At 37.9% G+C, this 12814-nt stretch overlaps 1 protein-coding gene across 2 annotated transcripts in view; it reads left to right on the top strand.

Moving 5' to 3' along the window:
• The window catches only part of grk3 (G protein-coupled receptor kinase 3), a 226843-nt gene that overhangs the window by 191655 nt on the left and 22374 nt on the right, over positions 1-12814 (top strand). For both annotated transcript variants that reach the window (XM_052032176.1, XM_052032177.1), the window contains 5 exons: positions 2957-3057; positions 6052-6118; positions 6950-7045; positions 8206-8368; positions 10747-10883. In XM_052032176.1, the coding sequence (XP_051888136.1) occupies positions 2957-3057; positions 6052-6118; positions 6950-7045; positions 8206-8368; positions 10747-10883 (564 nt within the window). The remainder of the gene's footprint in view (positions 1-2956; positions 3058-6051; positions 6119-6949; positions 7046-8205; positions 8369-10746; positions 10884-12814) is intronic.

The raw sequence follows: 12814 nt of genomic DNA, 5'->3' as shown, positions 1-12814 counted from the left end.
TCAGGTAGGGCTCTTGAGAGTTATCAGGTAGCCAGGAAGGAGCTTAAGAAGGGACTTATGAGAGCTAGAAGGGGATGTGAGAAGGCCTTGCCAAGTAGGGTTAAGGAGAACCCTAAGGCGTGCTACACATATGTAAGGAACAATAGGATGAATTAGGGTGATGGTTGGACCGCTCAGGGATAAGGGGGAAAAATGTGTCTAGAGGCGAAGGAGGTAGGGGAGGTCCAAAATGAATATTTTGCTTCATTGTTACCAGGGAGAGGGACGTAGATGAATGTGAGGTTAGCATAGAACAGGCAAATGTGTTGGAGCATGTTGAGGTTAAGAAAGAAGCAGTGTCGAAGCTACTAAAAAGCATTAGGATAGTTAAGTCCCCGGGGTCGGACAGGATATACCCCAGGGTATTATGGGAAGTGAGGGAAGAGATTGCTGGAGCGTTAACGATGACCTTTGAGTCCTCCCTGGCCACAGGAATGGCACCGAAGGATTGGAGGATGACAAACATTGTTCCATTGTTCAAGAAAGTTAAAAGGGATAATCCCTGGAATTATAGACCAGTGAGTCTTACATCAGTGGTGGGCAAACTATTTGACAGGAATCTTAGGAACAAGATTTATGAGGATTTGGAGAAGCATAGTCTTATTAGGGATAGACAACATGGCTTTGTGAAGGGCAGGTCATACCTTACGAGCCTAATAGAGTTTTTTGAGGAAGTGACAAGACAAATTGATGAAGGTAGTGCGGTGGATGTGGTATATATGGATTTTAGCAAGACGTTTGACAAAGTTCCCCATGTTAGGCTCATTCAGAAAGTTATGAGGTATGGTATCCATGGAAAATTGGCTGTGTAGATTCGAAATTGCCTTGCCCACAGAAGGCAGAGTGTGATTGTAGAAGGGGAGTATTGACGTGGAGGTCGGTGACTAGTGGTGTTCTGCAGGGATCTGTTCTGGGAGCCCTGCTCTTTGTGATTTTTATTGTGGACTTGGATGAGGAAGTGGAAGAATGGGTTGGTAAGTTTGCAGATGACACGAAGGTTGGTGATGTAGTAGATAGTGAAGAAGGTTGTCGTAGGTTGCAACGGGATTTAGACAGGATGCGGAGCTGGGCAGAGAAGTGGCAGATGGAGTTCAATCTGGAGAAGTGTGAAGTGATACACTTTGGAAGAATGAATTTGAAGGCAGAGTACATGGTTAATGTCAGGATTCTTAACAGTGTGGAGGAACAGAGAGATCTTGGGGTCCAAGTACATAGATCCCTCAAACTTGCTGCACAAGTGGATAGGGCAGTTAAGAAGGTGTGTGGTGTGTTGGCCTTCATTAGCCGGGGGATTGAGTTCAAGAGCTGAGAGGTAATGTTGCAGCTCTACAAGACTCTGGTTAGACTACACTTGGAATATTGTGTTCAGTTCTGGTCACTACATTATTGGAAGGATGTGGAAGCTTTGGAGAGGGTGCAGAGGAGATTTACAAGGATCTACCTGGTTTGGAGAACATGTCTTATGAGGAGATGTTGAGCAAGTTAGGGCTTTTCTCTTTAGAGCAACGGAGGATGAGAGAAGACTTGATAGAGGTATATAAGATTATGAGAGGCATAGACAAAGTGGACAGCCAGCATCTTTTCCCCAGGGTGGCAATGGCCAATACTAGAGGTCACACGTTTAAGGTGCTTGGAGGAAAGTTCAGGGGGGAATGTCAGAGGTCGAGTTTTTTTACACAGAGAGTGGTGGGTGCCTGGAATGCGCTGCCGGGGTAGTGGTAGGGGCCAATATGATATGGCAATTTAAGAGACTATTAGATAGACACATGGACGAAAGAAAAATAGAGGGTTATGGGAGATGAAGTAGAGAGGGATAGATTGAATAGGGATAAATTTTATATCAGTCGGCACAACATCGTGGGCCGAAGGGCCCATACTGTGCTGTACTGTTCTATGTTCTTCAAGCCTCAGCCCACCTCTTCAGATGAAACTTATTCATAATTCCATCAAGTCGTAATTTGTGAATAAAGGTTTTAATGAGGCTATTAATTCCACAAATATTGTGGAAAAAGCATTTCAAATGGTGGCATGAAGCCCCTATTCACAATTTCCCATGGACTTGCAATGCCTCAAGGTACTCAGTTTCAAGTTGCATGTTATTTTTCAGGAACGTATCCCCTGCATAACTCAGAGATCAGTTGTATAAAACAGAGTAAACTCACCATTTTACTTGGAAGAGTATTCAGAACTTTGTATAGCACCAACCAATAAAAGATTGTTTTCACATACTGTTGTTGAATGGGTTAATTTGTGACCCCTGTACCAAACACTGTTAGCTGTGTGCAAAGTTTTCAGAGGCTAAATTTCTGATTGTGACCTGGTTTGAATTGGAATAGGCAAATTGGCTGATTTGGTTGTCACAGAAGACAGATATTCTCCATTGCATTGTAGCACTCTTCAATGTCAGAAGGTTTTGGGTTCATGTTCTACTCCAGGCTGACAGTTCATTGCAGCATTCAGGTGATGCTGCACTGTTAGAGATACCATCTTCTAAACAAAGTTAAACCAAATCTATTCTGTTGAATGGATGTAAAAATCTCATGAAGCTATCAAAAAAGTGAAGGGGAGTTCTGTCCTGGCCAACATTTACTCTTCAATCAACACCACTCAAATATTTACTTATTACATTTCTGTTAGTAGGTTCTTTCTCTGGGTGACTGTCTGATTTCCTTACTTTACAACAGTAAGTACCAAAGCAAATTAATTGGTTGTGAAGCACTTTAGGATCTCCTAAGAACATGAAAGATCCTATGTATATATATTTTTATAACCTTGTTAATTTCTGCAGTAGTACTCTCAAAGCCAGACAATTTCAAATATGTTGGATCAATTAAGAAGAATGTGATGAGCAACCATTCCATTTACACTTGAAGTGAAAACTACAATGGTGTTTAATATTTTTCATTTTCTCCTTCAGAATGTGGAATTACCAGATTCTTTCTCTGTGGAGCTAAAGTCTCTTTTGGAAGGTCTGTTACAGCGGGATGTTGCCAAGAGACTGGGATGCCTAGGACGAGGGTAGGCTGTAGTTTTATGCTTTCCTTGCATAATAGAGCAGTTTAGAGAGCAGCAGAAAGTGTTGAGGATGTGCTTTCTGAAGGGTCAAAGACATTAAATAGTTGGCAGTGATTTTAGTTTTGTGATTCCGATCACTTGAAAGCTGGAATATTTACCTCATCGTGCAAAATGTTGAAGTTATGTTTGAAAAATGAAAGATAGTCAATTTATGTTTATGAAGATTGTCTTGTAAATCTAATTTACTGGTTTTCAACAAGGCTGTGACAAAGGAGCTTGAAGGGAGTAAAGCATGGAATGTGATACACTTGAATTTGTGACCATTGCATTTCCTCAAGAACAATGGTATTAAAATTGAAAGAAATAACGATTTAATAAACATATTTTACTTGTTTCTGTAATTGGTTGACCATTATAAGCCAGAGGGTAATTGTCTTGGAATACTCCTCTACCAGGAACAGTATGATGAATCAGTTGTAGGGAGGTCTGTTTGTGTCCTATTTTGTTCAATATCTTCATAAAAGATTTAATTATAGGAGTCAGAGCACAGTGAAGATTAAAGAAGGTGCTAGGCAACTTCTGATATCACATGCAATGTTAGATGCTGAAATACAGGAGTTGGTGTCAGTGACCTGCACGGGATGCACATTTGCAATATTCACTGATTCATTATCATTTAATATTTACCAACTTTTTATGCTCTATCTTAATTCCATGATAATTTTCTTTTGCTTTCTGTAAAATTATTATACAGTTAATTAATACCTTTTACTTTATGGTTTGTACTTGTGAGAGTTTTACAATACAGTAGAGTGTTGACTTCCTCTAGCAATGGCGCTAGATTGATAGTTATATTGGAATAAGGGAAATTGACCCCACAGAGCCCTCTATCTTTCTGGCAGCTTTTTCTGAAGTCAATAATAAGGTTCATTGATTTGCCTCTGAACTCAAAAGCTGTCCCATTATGTTAGGTTTGGTTCCAAGATTAACAGAATCCTTGAGGAAAATTGAGTAAGGATATTATGTAGTTGCACTCATAATTCTAATACCTCTTACTGCATGTCTCTAAATGATAGTTGTCAGAAGAGAAGTTCTGCAGAATTCTGGAAGTGAAGTATGCACTGTATTTCATTGTCAAGTTTAATGATATTGTGTTGCTAACATCGGTATTAATATTAGTGTCATGCTCTTCTGTGCCATTTCTAATCTTACCTTCTTGTTCATTGGCAGTGCTGCTAAGTAATAAGGCAAATGGTACCTTGTTGTTGTGGTGTTGGTATCTTATTGTTCAGTGTGAAGGTTACTGATGATACCTTGCTATTTAGTGAAAGGTTTATATGTTCAGTGTTAAGGCTAATGATGAAACTTCCTTGTTCAATGTCAGGGTTCCTGCTGAACTCTTTTTGCTAAGTGCCAGTAACACTGATGCTATCTTCTCATGCAGGGTTAATTATAATGTAATAATACCTTGCCACAAGGTAATCAATTATTTTGCTCACTGTGATATTTTTTAGATGTACTTGAAATCATTATTTTTGTTATTGATGGTATCTTGTTAGTCAGTAGGTGTGCTAGTGACAATATCTTATTGGTCAATCACAATGTTAGTGATTCTTTATGTTCAGTAACATGTTACTGATAAAAGCTTTTTGCTCAATATAAGGTTTAATAATTGTTGTTGGTCACTACCAAGTTTATTATGAAACCTTGTTGCTCACTTGCTAAGGCTCCTGTTAATGTCTTATGCTGGCTCTGCTGGGATTATTTTGTTGCTCAGTGCCAAAGTTACTGATTATTTCTCCTCAAGTAATCAGTGTTAATGATTATATTTTGTTTGTTTTCTTGGATTAATGATCATATGTTGCTTCAATGTCAGGGCTAATGATTATATTTTGTTGCTCAATGTCAGCAGCACTGATAATATCATGTTGCTTACTGCCTGACTTAATGATTCCTTGTTCCTGACCCCCAGGGTTCCTGATTATATCTTGTTACACAGTCCTTAATAATTACTTTTTGTTGCTCAGTGCCAGGGTTGCTAATTATGTCTTGTTGCTCAGTGCCAGGTTTAACGATTGCAACTTATTGCTTCATCCCTGGAGTAATAATTTCCTTTTGCTCATTGCCATATTCCTGATATCTTCTGCATGCTGCCAGGGTTACTGATGATATCAGGATATGTTGAGAAGATGTAGATTGCAAGTGCAAGGATCTCTTGCCATAAATTGTCAATTAAGAATTAGCTGGATTATGGTGTCCATTTCTGGACAACAGAATTTAGAAGGGATGCCAAGACTTCAGAGAAGCTATCAATAATATCAGAGATGAATTATTTCAATTATCTGGAGAGACTGGAGAAACTGGAATTTTTCTCTTAAAAACATAGTAGTTAACAGTTCATTTAATGGAGGAGTTCAAAATTAAAATATGTTTTGAGAGAATAAGTAAGGAAAAGCTATTTCCAATGTCGTAGAGGTTGGAGATTATTCAAGAACTAAAGAAAAAAAGGATTATTTTTAGGCAGCGGTTTGTTATGATCTGGAATTCACTGCCTGAGAGAGTGGTGAAATCTGATTCAATAGTAATTTACATAATAATATTGGAGAAGTACATGAAAATTTTCAGGACTTTGGTTAAAATGCAGAGGATTTGTTTGGATTGTTCTTTCAAAGAGTTGGCAGCGGCATGATGGACAATCACCACGTGCTATAAATCGATGACGTTGTTGCTCAGTTTTAGCGTTGCTGATTAAATATTGTTTCCTAGTGTGAGGCTTAATGTTGACACCTGGTTGTTCAGTGCCAAGGTTAAATAATTTTTATTGATCGGCCCCAGGTTTAATTCATACATCTTGTGGTTCCATCTCAAGATTAATAATTTCTTATTGTTCAGTGTTATTGACATACCTTTGTTTATTCAAGCTACAATTACTGAAGTTAATGTGTGGGTTGATTATTGTTTAAAAGTGGGGTTACCTCATACCTTTTGTCTCTACAGTGCTGTGGAAGTGAAAGAACATCCTTTTTTTAAAGGGATTGATTGGCAACAAGTCTATTTGCAGAAGGTAAGAATATTGCACAAGCTTTTAAATGGTGAGATAGGTGCCAACTGCATCAGTAAGAAAATTTAGATTTACTGCTACATTTAAAAAAATTGTCTTCCTTTTTGCAAATTTATTTCACCCAATATTCATTTCTTGTCCTTAACCCAAGATGTCAACAGGCCATTTTCTTGGATTTGCTCAAAAGGTCCCCAAGCCATGTAGTTAAGAAAAACAGTGAGAGCCACAAGATTTACACATATTACAATCATCACTTGTAACTAAATGTTTTCTTATACAACAAAGATACATCCAACAGGTTCCAAAACTGGTCCTAAACAGTACAGATATGGGCAAGAAAGCTGAATAACAATAATGTGAAGCAATTTATTTTATTCCTCTTCATGCTCTGGTAAATGATGGTAACTTGAAACACAAATTCCGACATACAGTTACTGGTAACTCTTTACAGAAGGAAGTCTGGAGCATACAATTACATGAAGCACATGGAGTCTCAAGAGGAACACAGTTGAACTTTTCAGTTCTGATTCACAATTACAGTTAACCCATTACAATGTGTTTCATTTTATTGAGTTCTGTTTCTGCTCAGTAAAGTACATTTTTCAGTGGCAGATTTTAGTTGATGATGCAGATTGGAACATGAAATATGAACAGGGAGACAGTTGTGAAGATGAAAATTCTTCATATTGAACCCATTTTTGAGTGTGATTTTAATTTCACAGACCTCCCACTACCAAGAGCAATGTTACTATAGATAAAAATATACTCATGCCAGATATCATGGCGTCATAGCTGTTGTGCTAAACTGTCTTCATCTTATTTTTCTGTTTCAAGTATCTGCCTCCCCTTATTCCTCCCCGGGGAGAGGTGAATGCAGCTGATGCATTTGACATAGGATCATTTGATGAAGAAGATACAAAGGGCATCAAGGTATTGCCTGCTGACCTTGAACAGCTTTCTGAACATTATTCTGGGATCATTAGAACAGATCTGAATACCAGTAAAATGTGAAGTGCCAATGGAATAAATAGCACTCAATAATAATCGAGTGCGAGTGGTGCTTTGGTAGCAATTGGTACTGGTGATGTATCCATAACCAGTTGATGGGGGTAGCAACTTTGTAATGAGTGGTGCTTAAACAGTCATACTGTGCAGCTGTTCAGTGCGGGTGGCACCTGTACTACCAGAAAGTGGTGCCATCCATGCGACCACCTGGTATTAACTATACCTATTCAAATTCTGCATACTGGTATTCTCAGAGTTACCAATAGTCAATTTGACAAAAAAAGGTGCTAATGGTATCTAAAAGACTCTATAATAGGTGATTGGCAGATTAGTCCCTTGATTAGACCCTAGCAGTGACCCTTGTGTGAAAGTTCAGAGGCGGTGATCTTCATCTTTTTATTTCGAGTTACATTTGGGCATTTCCTACATCTGATGTTATAGAACTTCAGGTGTGGGCACTGCAGGGCTGGAAGAATAGATAAAATGTGAAATGCATATTAGTCTAGAGATTTAATGAAGAAAGACAATTATTGTGATGGTTTTTAAACGAATGATTTCAACAGAATGTGTTTTCGGATAGCAAGCCAACAGAATCATCAAAGAAACAAAGTCCAGTAGATTACACAGTAGTATGCTAACCAAAGTTCATTACTGTATATAGTGACAGAAGTTAAAAAGGAAATGAGGATATGGTCGTCACCACACAAAGTTACCAGATTTAAATAAATAACCTAAGACATGGGAAACTTTATTAAACTTTTAATTTTGTTCATAAAAAAAAGTCTTCACCAAAGTAAACCTGTGTTAATAATTAATTTGCTAATGTTGTTTCTTAATCCTCTTTAATTTTTTTTGCTGCACTTCTTTCCTATCTTCCTTTATTTTCCTTTATCCTCTCACCATTTTTTCTTCCCCCACTTTCTGTTTCTCGTCCTCTTTCTTGCTCCCCCACTAAAACATTTTCTTTGCTGCTTGTCTTGTTTTCTCCTCTCTGTTCTTCTGTCATTCAAATCTTGCTCTCTCTACCATGTACATCTCCTTCCCTTTCCCATTTTCTGTTTTTCTCTCTGATTTCTCCTTCACAGCTGCTGGATAGTGATCAGGAGCTCTATAAAAACTTTCCTCTGGTGATATCGGAACGTTGGCAACAGGAGGTGGCAGAAACTGTGTATGATGCAGTCAATGGTGACACAGATAAAAATGAGATCAGAAAGAGAGCCAAGAATAAGATGCTTGGCCATGAGGAAGGTAGGAATGTTCATTTTGAAATCTGATCTCGTAAAGCAATTTCTATTGTACTGAAAAAAATTGAAAATGCTACAAAGTACTCAACCTGACATTCTATGTCTCGTTGTGTAACAGGCAAAATGTTCATGTCTTTCTACCAATGCATGCTGCCCTGCTGTATATTTCCTGTATTTTCACATATTATCATTTGATATGTTTTTTATTATGTGTTATTTATTTCTTTTACATGCTACAAGACTCCTGACTAAGCCATTCAACCCCTCAGGCCTCTTTTACCATTCAATTACATTGATGCTGATTTGTGTCTTAACTCCTGTTTCCCCACCTTGGGTCCTTGTTATGGTGACCATATTATCTAGGGCACACAGAAGGTGAAGCACCACACAGTAGCCAATACGTAAGGTTGCATATATGTACAACAAATGGAAAAGAGCTGTGCTGTAACAATATTGAAGCACACCTTTTATAACTTATAAAGTTTAGACTTCCCAGCACCGATGCGGTGGAGTTTTGCAATGTAACAAAGTGGTATTGATGTATACACACATTTATTGCTGGTTTTGCATTCTTCCTCTTGGAATGTCATCCAGGTTCTTAGCAGTTGTCTTTCCATCTATTCGTCATGCTTCTCATTCGCAGAAGGGTGCAAGGATAAGCCCAGCAACTGCAAGGAAAGAGGATAGTGCAGTAGAATGAGTAGACATGTGGCAGATGAAGTTTAATGTAGAGAAATGTGAGGTGATGTGTTTTGGGAGGTAGAATGAGGAATGTAGAATAGGAAATACTATTTAAAAGGGGTACAAGATCAGAGGGACTTGGCAGTATGGGTGCATAAGTCTTGAAAGTAGCAAGACAGCTTCAGAAAACAGTAATAAGGCATAACAGTTCTGGGCATTATCAACAGGGACACAGAGAATCATGCTGAATATTTATAAAACACTAGGCTGGCCTCAACTGGAACACTGTATTCAGTTGTCATTGCCATATTAAAGGAAGAATGTGAAGGCATTAAAGAGCATCGAGAAAAGATTTACAGCAGTGGTTCCTGGAATGAAGGACTAAGGTCAAGAAGACAGATTGAAGAGGTGGGACAGTTTTCTTTTGTGAAAAGAAGGCTAAGGGGAGATCATATTGGAGTATATATATGAATCAAAAAAAAGTCTGAACAGAGTGGATGGCAGGAGGCTATTCCTGATGGGTCAAGGACTAGAGGTCACAGGTATAAAATAAAGAGGAAAATGTTTTTTATACAGTCTATGGTTGGAACCTAGAATTTAGTGGTGGTGGTTAGGCAGGTTCCATTGTGACCTTCAAGAGAGAATTGCATATACATATGGTGAGGAAAAACTTGAAAAGCTATGGAGAAGGGGCTGGGAGATCAGCACAATGTAAACATTAATTACTGTTTTTGTGTCAGTGTGAGTGCTGGCATTATGCTGCTGTTTACAAATTCATGCTCTGTACTAGTAAATGGGAAGGTAAGGTAACCTACTATTGTAACCTAAGATGTTTTGTCCTATCTTGGAAAAGTAACTTTCCACTGACTGAGCTGCAGATATCTTATGGGGCAAGAGAATTGCAGATTCTATCTACCCTTTCGTGTTTTCTGAAATTACCATAAAGGACCAAGCTCTAAAGATTGTTTTGGGCTTGCTCACCAAAGGTAGTGGTTTATCTTTATTGACCTTATCACTCATTCATTCATCTTAAACATCTCAATTAGAGCACCTTTTAATTGCCTATACATGGGGGAGTACAAGCCTAATTCTACCCCACATGTTCTCATAATCAATGAATCTGCACTGAAGCTACCCAAGGCCAGAAATATGTGCAGGGATGTCCTAATCAGAGCTCTGTGGGGCTGTGACATAACTTCCACCCTTTTGTATTGCATTGAAGCTCTGATGCTTAGTGACAAGGGGAGTAAGTTGCAAGCACACTCCAGCATTCTGTTCAGGTCTGCATTCCACACGTGTGTGGAATTGCCTTTCATACCAGAAGACGAATAGGAATTTGTCCTCTCTAAATAGTTCCTACCACCTTCAATGAATATCAGCGTGCCCTGTTAGTCACAGATAACTTTACTAGATTCATAAAAAGCAGGAGACACCATTTAGAGCCAAGAATAAATGTCATCAGGAAATTTAGACAAGAGAAAGTCTTCTTCTCAAGGAAGATGTAGGTAAGTTATCGTTTGAAATTTGGACTGACAGAGAATCGGGATGATGGGAATCAGTAAGTAAAGTGGAGTTGAAGCCAACAATCTGATCAACCATAATCTCATTGAATGGCGGAGAAGGCTTAAGTGATATTATGGCCTACTCCTGCCCATGTTTTTATGGTATAAAACCTGGACTAATATCATCTTTTATATGCAGATTATGCTCTGGGGAAAGACTGCATCATGCATGGTTATATGCTGAAATTAGGAAACCCTTTCCTGACGCAGTGGCAACGTCGTTACTTCTACCTCTTTCCAAATCGGCTGGAATGGAGAGGAGAGGGCGAGTCACGGGTAAGCAATATTTGACTGACTGAAGTGAGGAGAATGTTTGTGAATAGGCATATGATTGTCAGGATAGCAACAAAAGAATGGAGGTTTTATCAAGACTAATGCCTCATTCAGCATATTTCAGTGTGAAATGTAAAGAACAATGAGGTTAGGAAGCATTAAGAAAGGAAGTGAGCTTCCGTTTATCTGGCCCATGAATTTTTCAAAAAAAGAGAGTAAGGATGGCTGAAGTGAGAAATTTCCCCTTTTATCATATTATCAGACTCATTTATAACACAACTAATAACATTAATAAGTGAATTATAGTTGAGGACAGGTTGGGTTATTAATTGCATTCTAGAGCTCCTCATCGTTTATTTTGTCATAAAATTACTGAAGAATTTAAATCAAAATGCTAGAGTCTTGCTGTACTCCTAAACCTTAGATAGTAACTGAAGTAGAGATTTTCTGGAGATTGCCTGGATACACAGAAAGTGCGCAAAGCTTTTGAACTGCAGTCCATGAATTTCATCCAGCAATGTTAATGTAGGGAAGTTCAGAAACTGATGATGTGCAGTTTTTTTTTAGGTGCAAGACAGAACTGTAAAATAGAATTGTGTTAGTGACTGTAATAACTCGATTGTGAAATATTTTTTCAAACTATAGGACCTGTTCTTTATTGTGACATTTCCACATAAATTATGTGATGTAGTTCATTATGGTGAATTATCATATTATAAAACTCAAAAGTTACGACATGGCTAATTTTGAGTTTCTTGGTATCTTACACTTTACAGATTTGTGCATCTATTCGTTCAAAGAGATCTTAATTTTATGAACCAAGTTATCAAAATTAAGATTAACATCTCCTTTCATTCGTGGGATGCTGAAAGAATCCACTTGGACAGCTTTCACTTCTGTCACAAAAGACTGTTCCCTTGGCTCTTTTTAAAAATTGAAGCACACTGTCAGTCACACTGAGACAGTATGCATCATTAAAATCAGCCAAGATAATAGGTGTGACATTATATATGTTTAACATGATTACCAAGATAATTGTGGTTGCAGAATATCATTCCACCCCATATGGTTTGTTCAGCGACCCAAGTTTATCTCCATTTTAGCTTGAGTTAGTTCCTAAAAATCCAAAGAATTTTTTTTCATTGTTCTGTTCAGGAATCCAGTCCTAAATTTGTTTTTTACTGATTTGAATCTCTGGCCTCTAGTACAATTCTTGCACTTTAATTTAGTGTTCCAAATATTTTAATATTATTTATGATCTTGTATATCTCTACAAAATCTTTTCACTGATACTTAGCTTCAAGACTGATAAGCTGAAGTGTGTCTAGCCACCCTTCATTACTCAAACCTCTAAAGTAGGGAATCATGTTTGTTCCTTTCTGCGTGGCCTGAGGTTCTAGAAAGTATCAGTGATCAGAACTGAAAGTGTACATGAAGTCTGACCAGAGCCGTTTACAGTCTGATCATGCTGTTTATATTCTATAGTTTTGGCTGCATAAAAGAGTGGATGAATTTATTCAGCTCGTTTCACAGCCTCATGATTTCTCAGCAACACAAGAATTGTTCTTAACGTGTAATTGCTGTTACTGAGCAAACATAACACGGCATCACAAGCAGCGGTTAATATGTTTTGACAGTGGTCAGGCATAAATATTGACTCAAGTACAAGAGCTCCGTTGTTTTTCTTCAGTTAATATATCTTTTAGGTTCATTTGATCTGATGTTTAATTTTTCAAGCAAAAGACATCAACAACAATGATAAAATGTTGTGTCAGTAACTCAGCCTCAGTTATGTATAATAATGCATAACTTCTGAAATTCCGGCCTGTAATCTTCTAACTCAAGCGCTGAGTTAAACTGATGATGTAGCTCAACATTCTATTTAATTTGTTCATTTTTATTTGCATTAGTTGGACCAGTTAAACATTGAATCT

This window comes from Pristis pectinata, chromosome 17 (assembly GCF_009764475.1).
Source record: "Pristis pectinata isolate sPriPec2 chromosome 17, sPriPec2.1.pri, whole genome shotgun sequence".
Classification (NCBI taxonomy): Eukaryota; Metazoa; Chordata; class Chondrichthyes; order Rhinopristiformes; family Pristidae; genus Pristis; species Pristis pectinata.
This window is presented reverse-complemented; position numbering and strand designations above follow the sequence as displayed.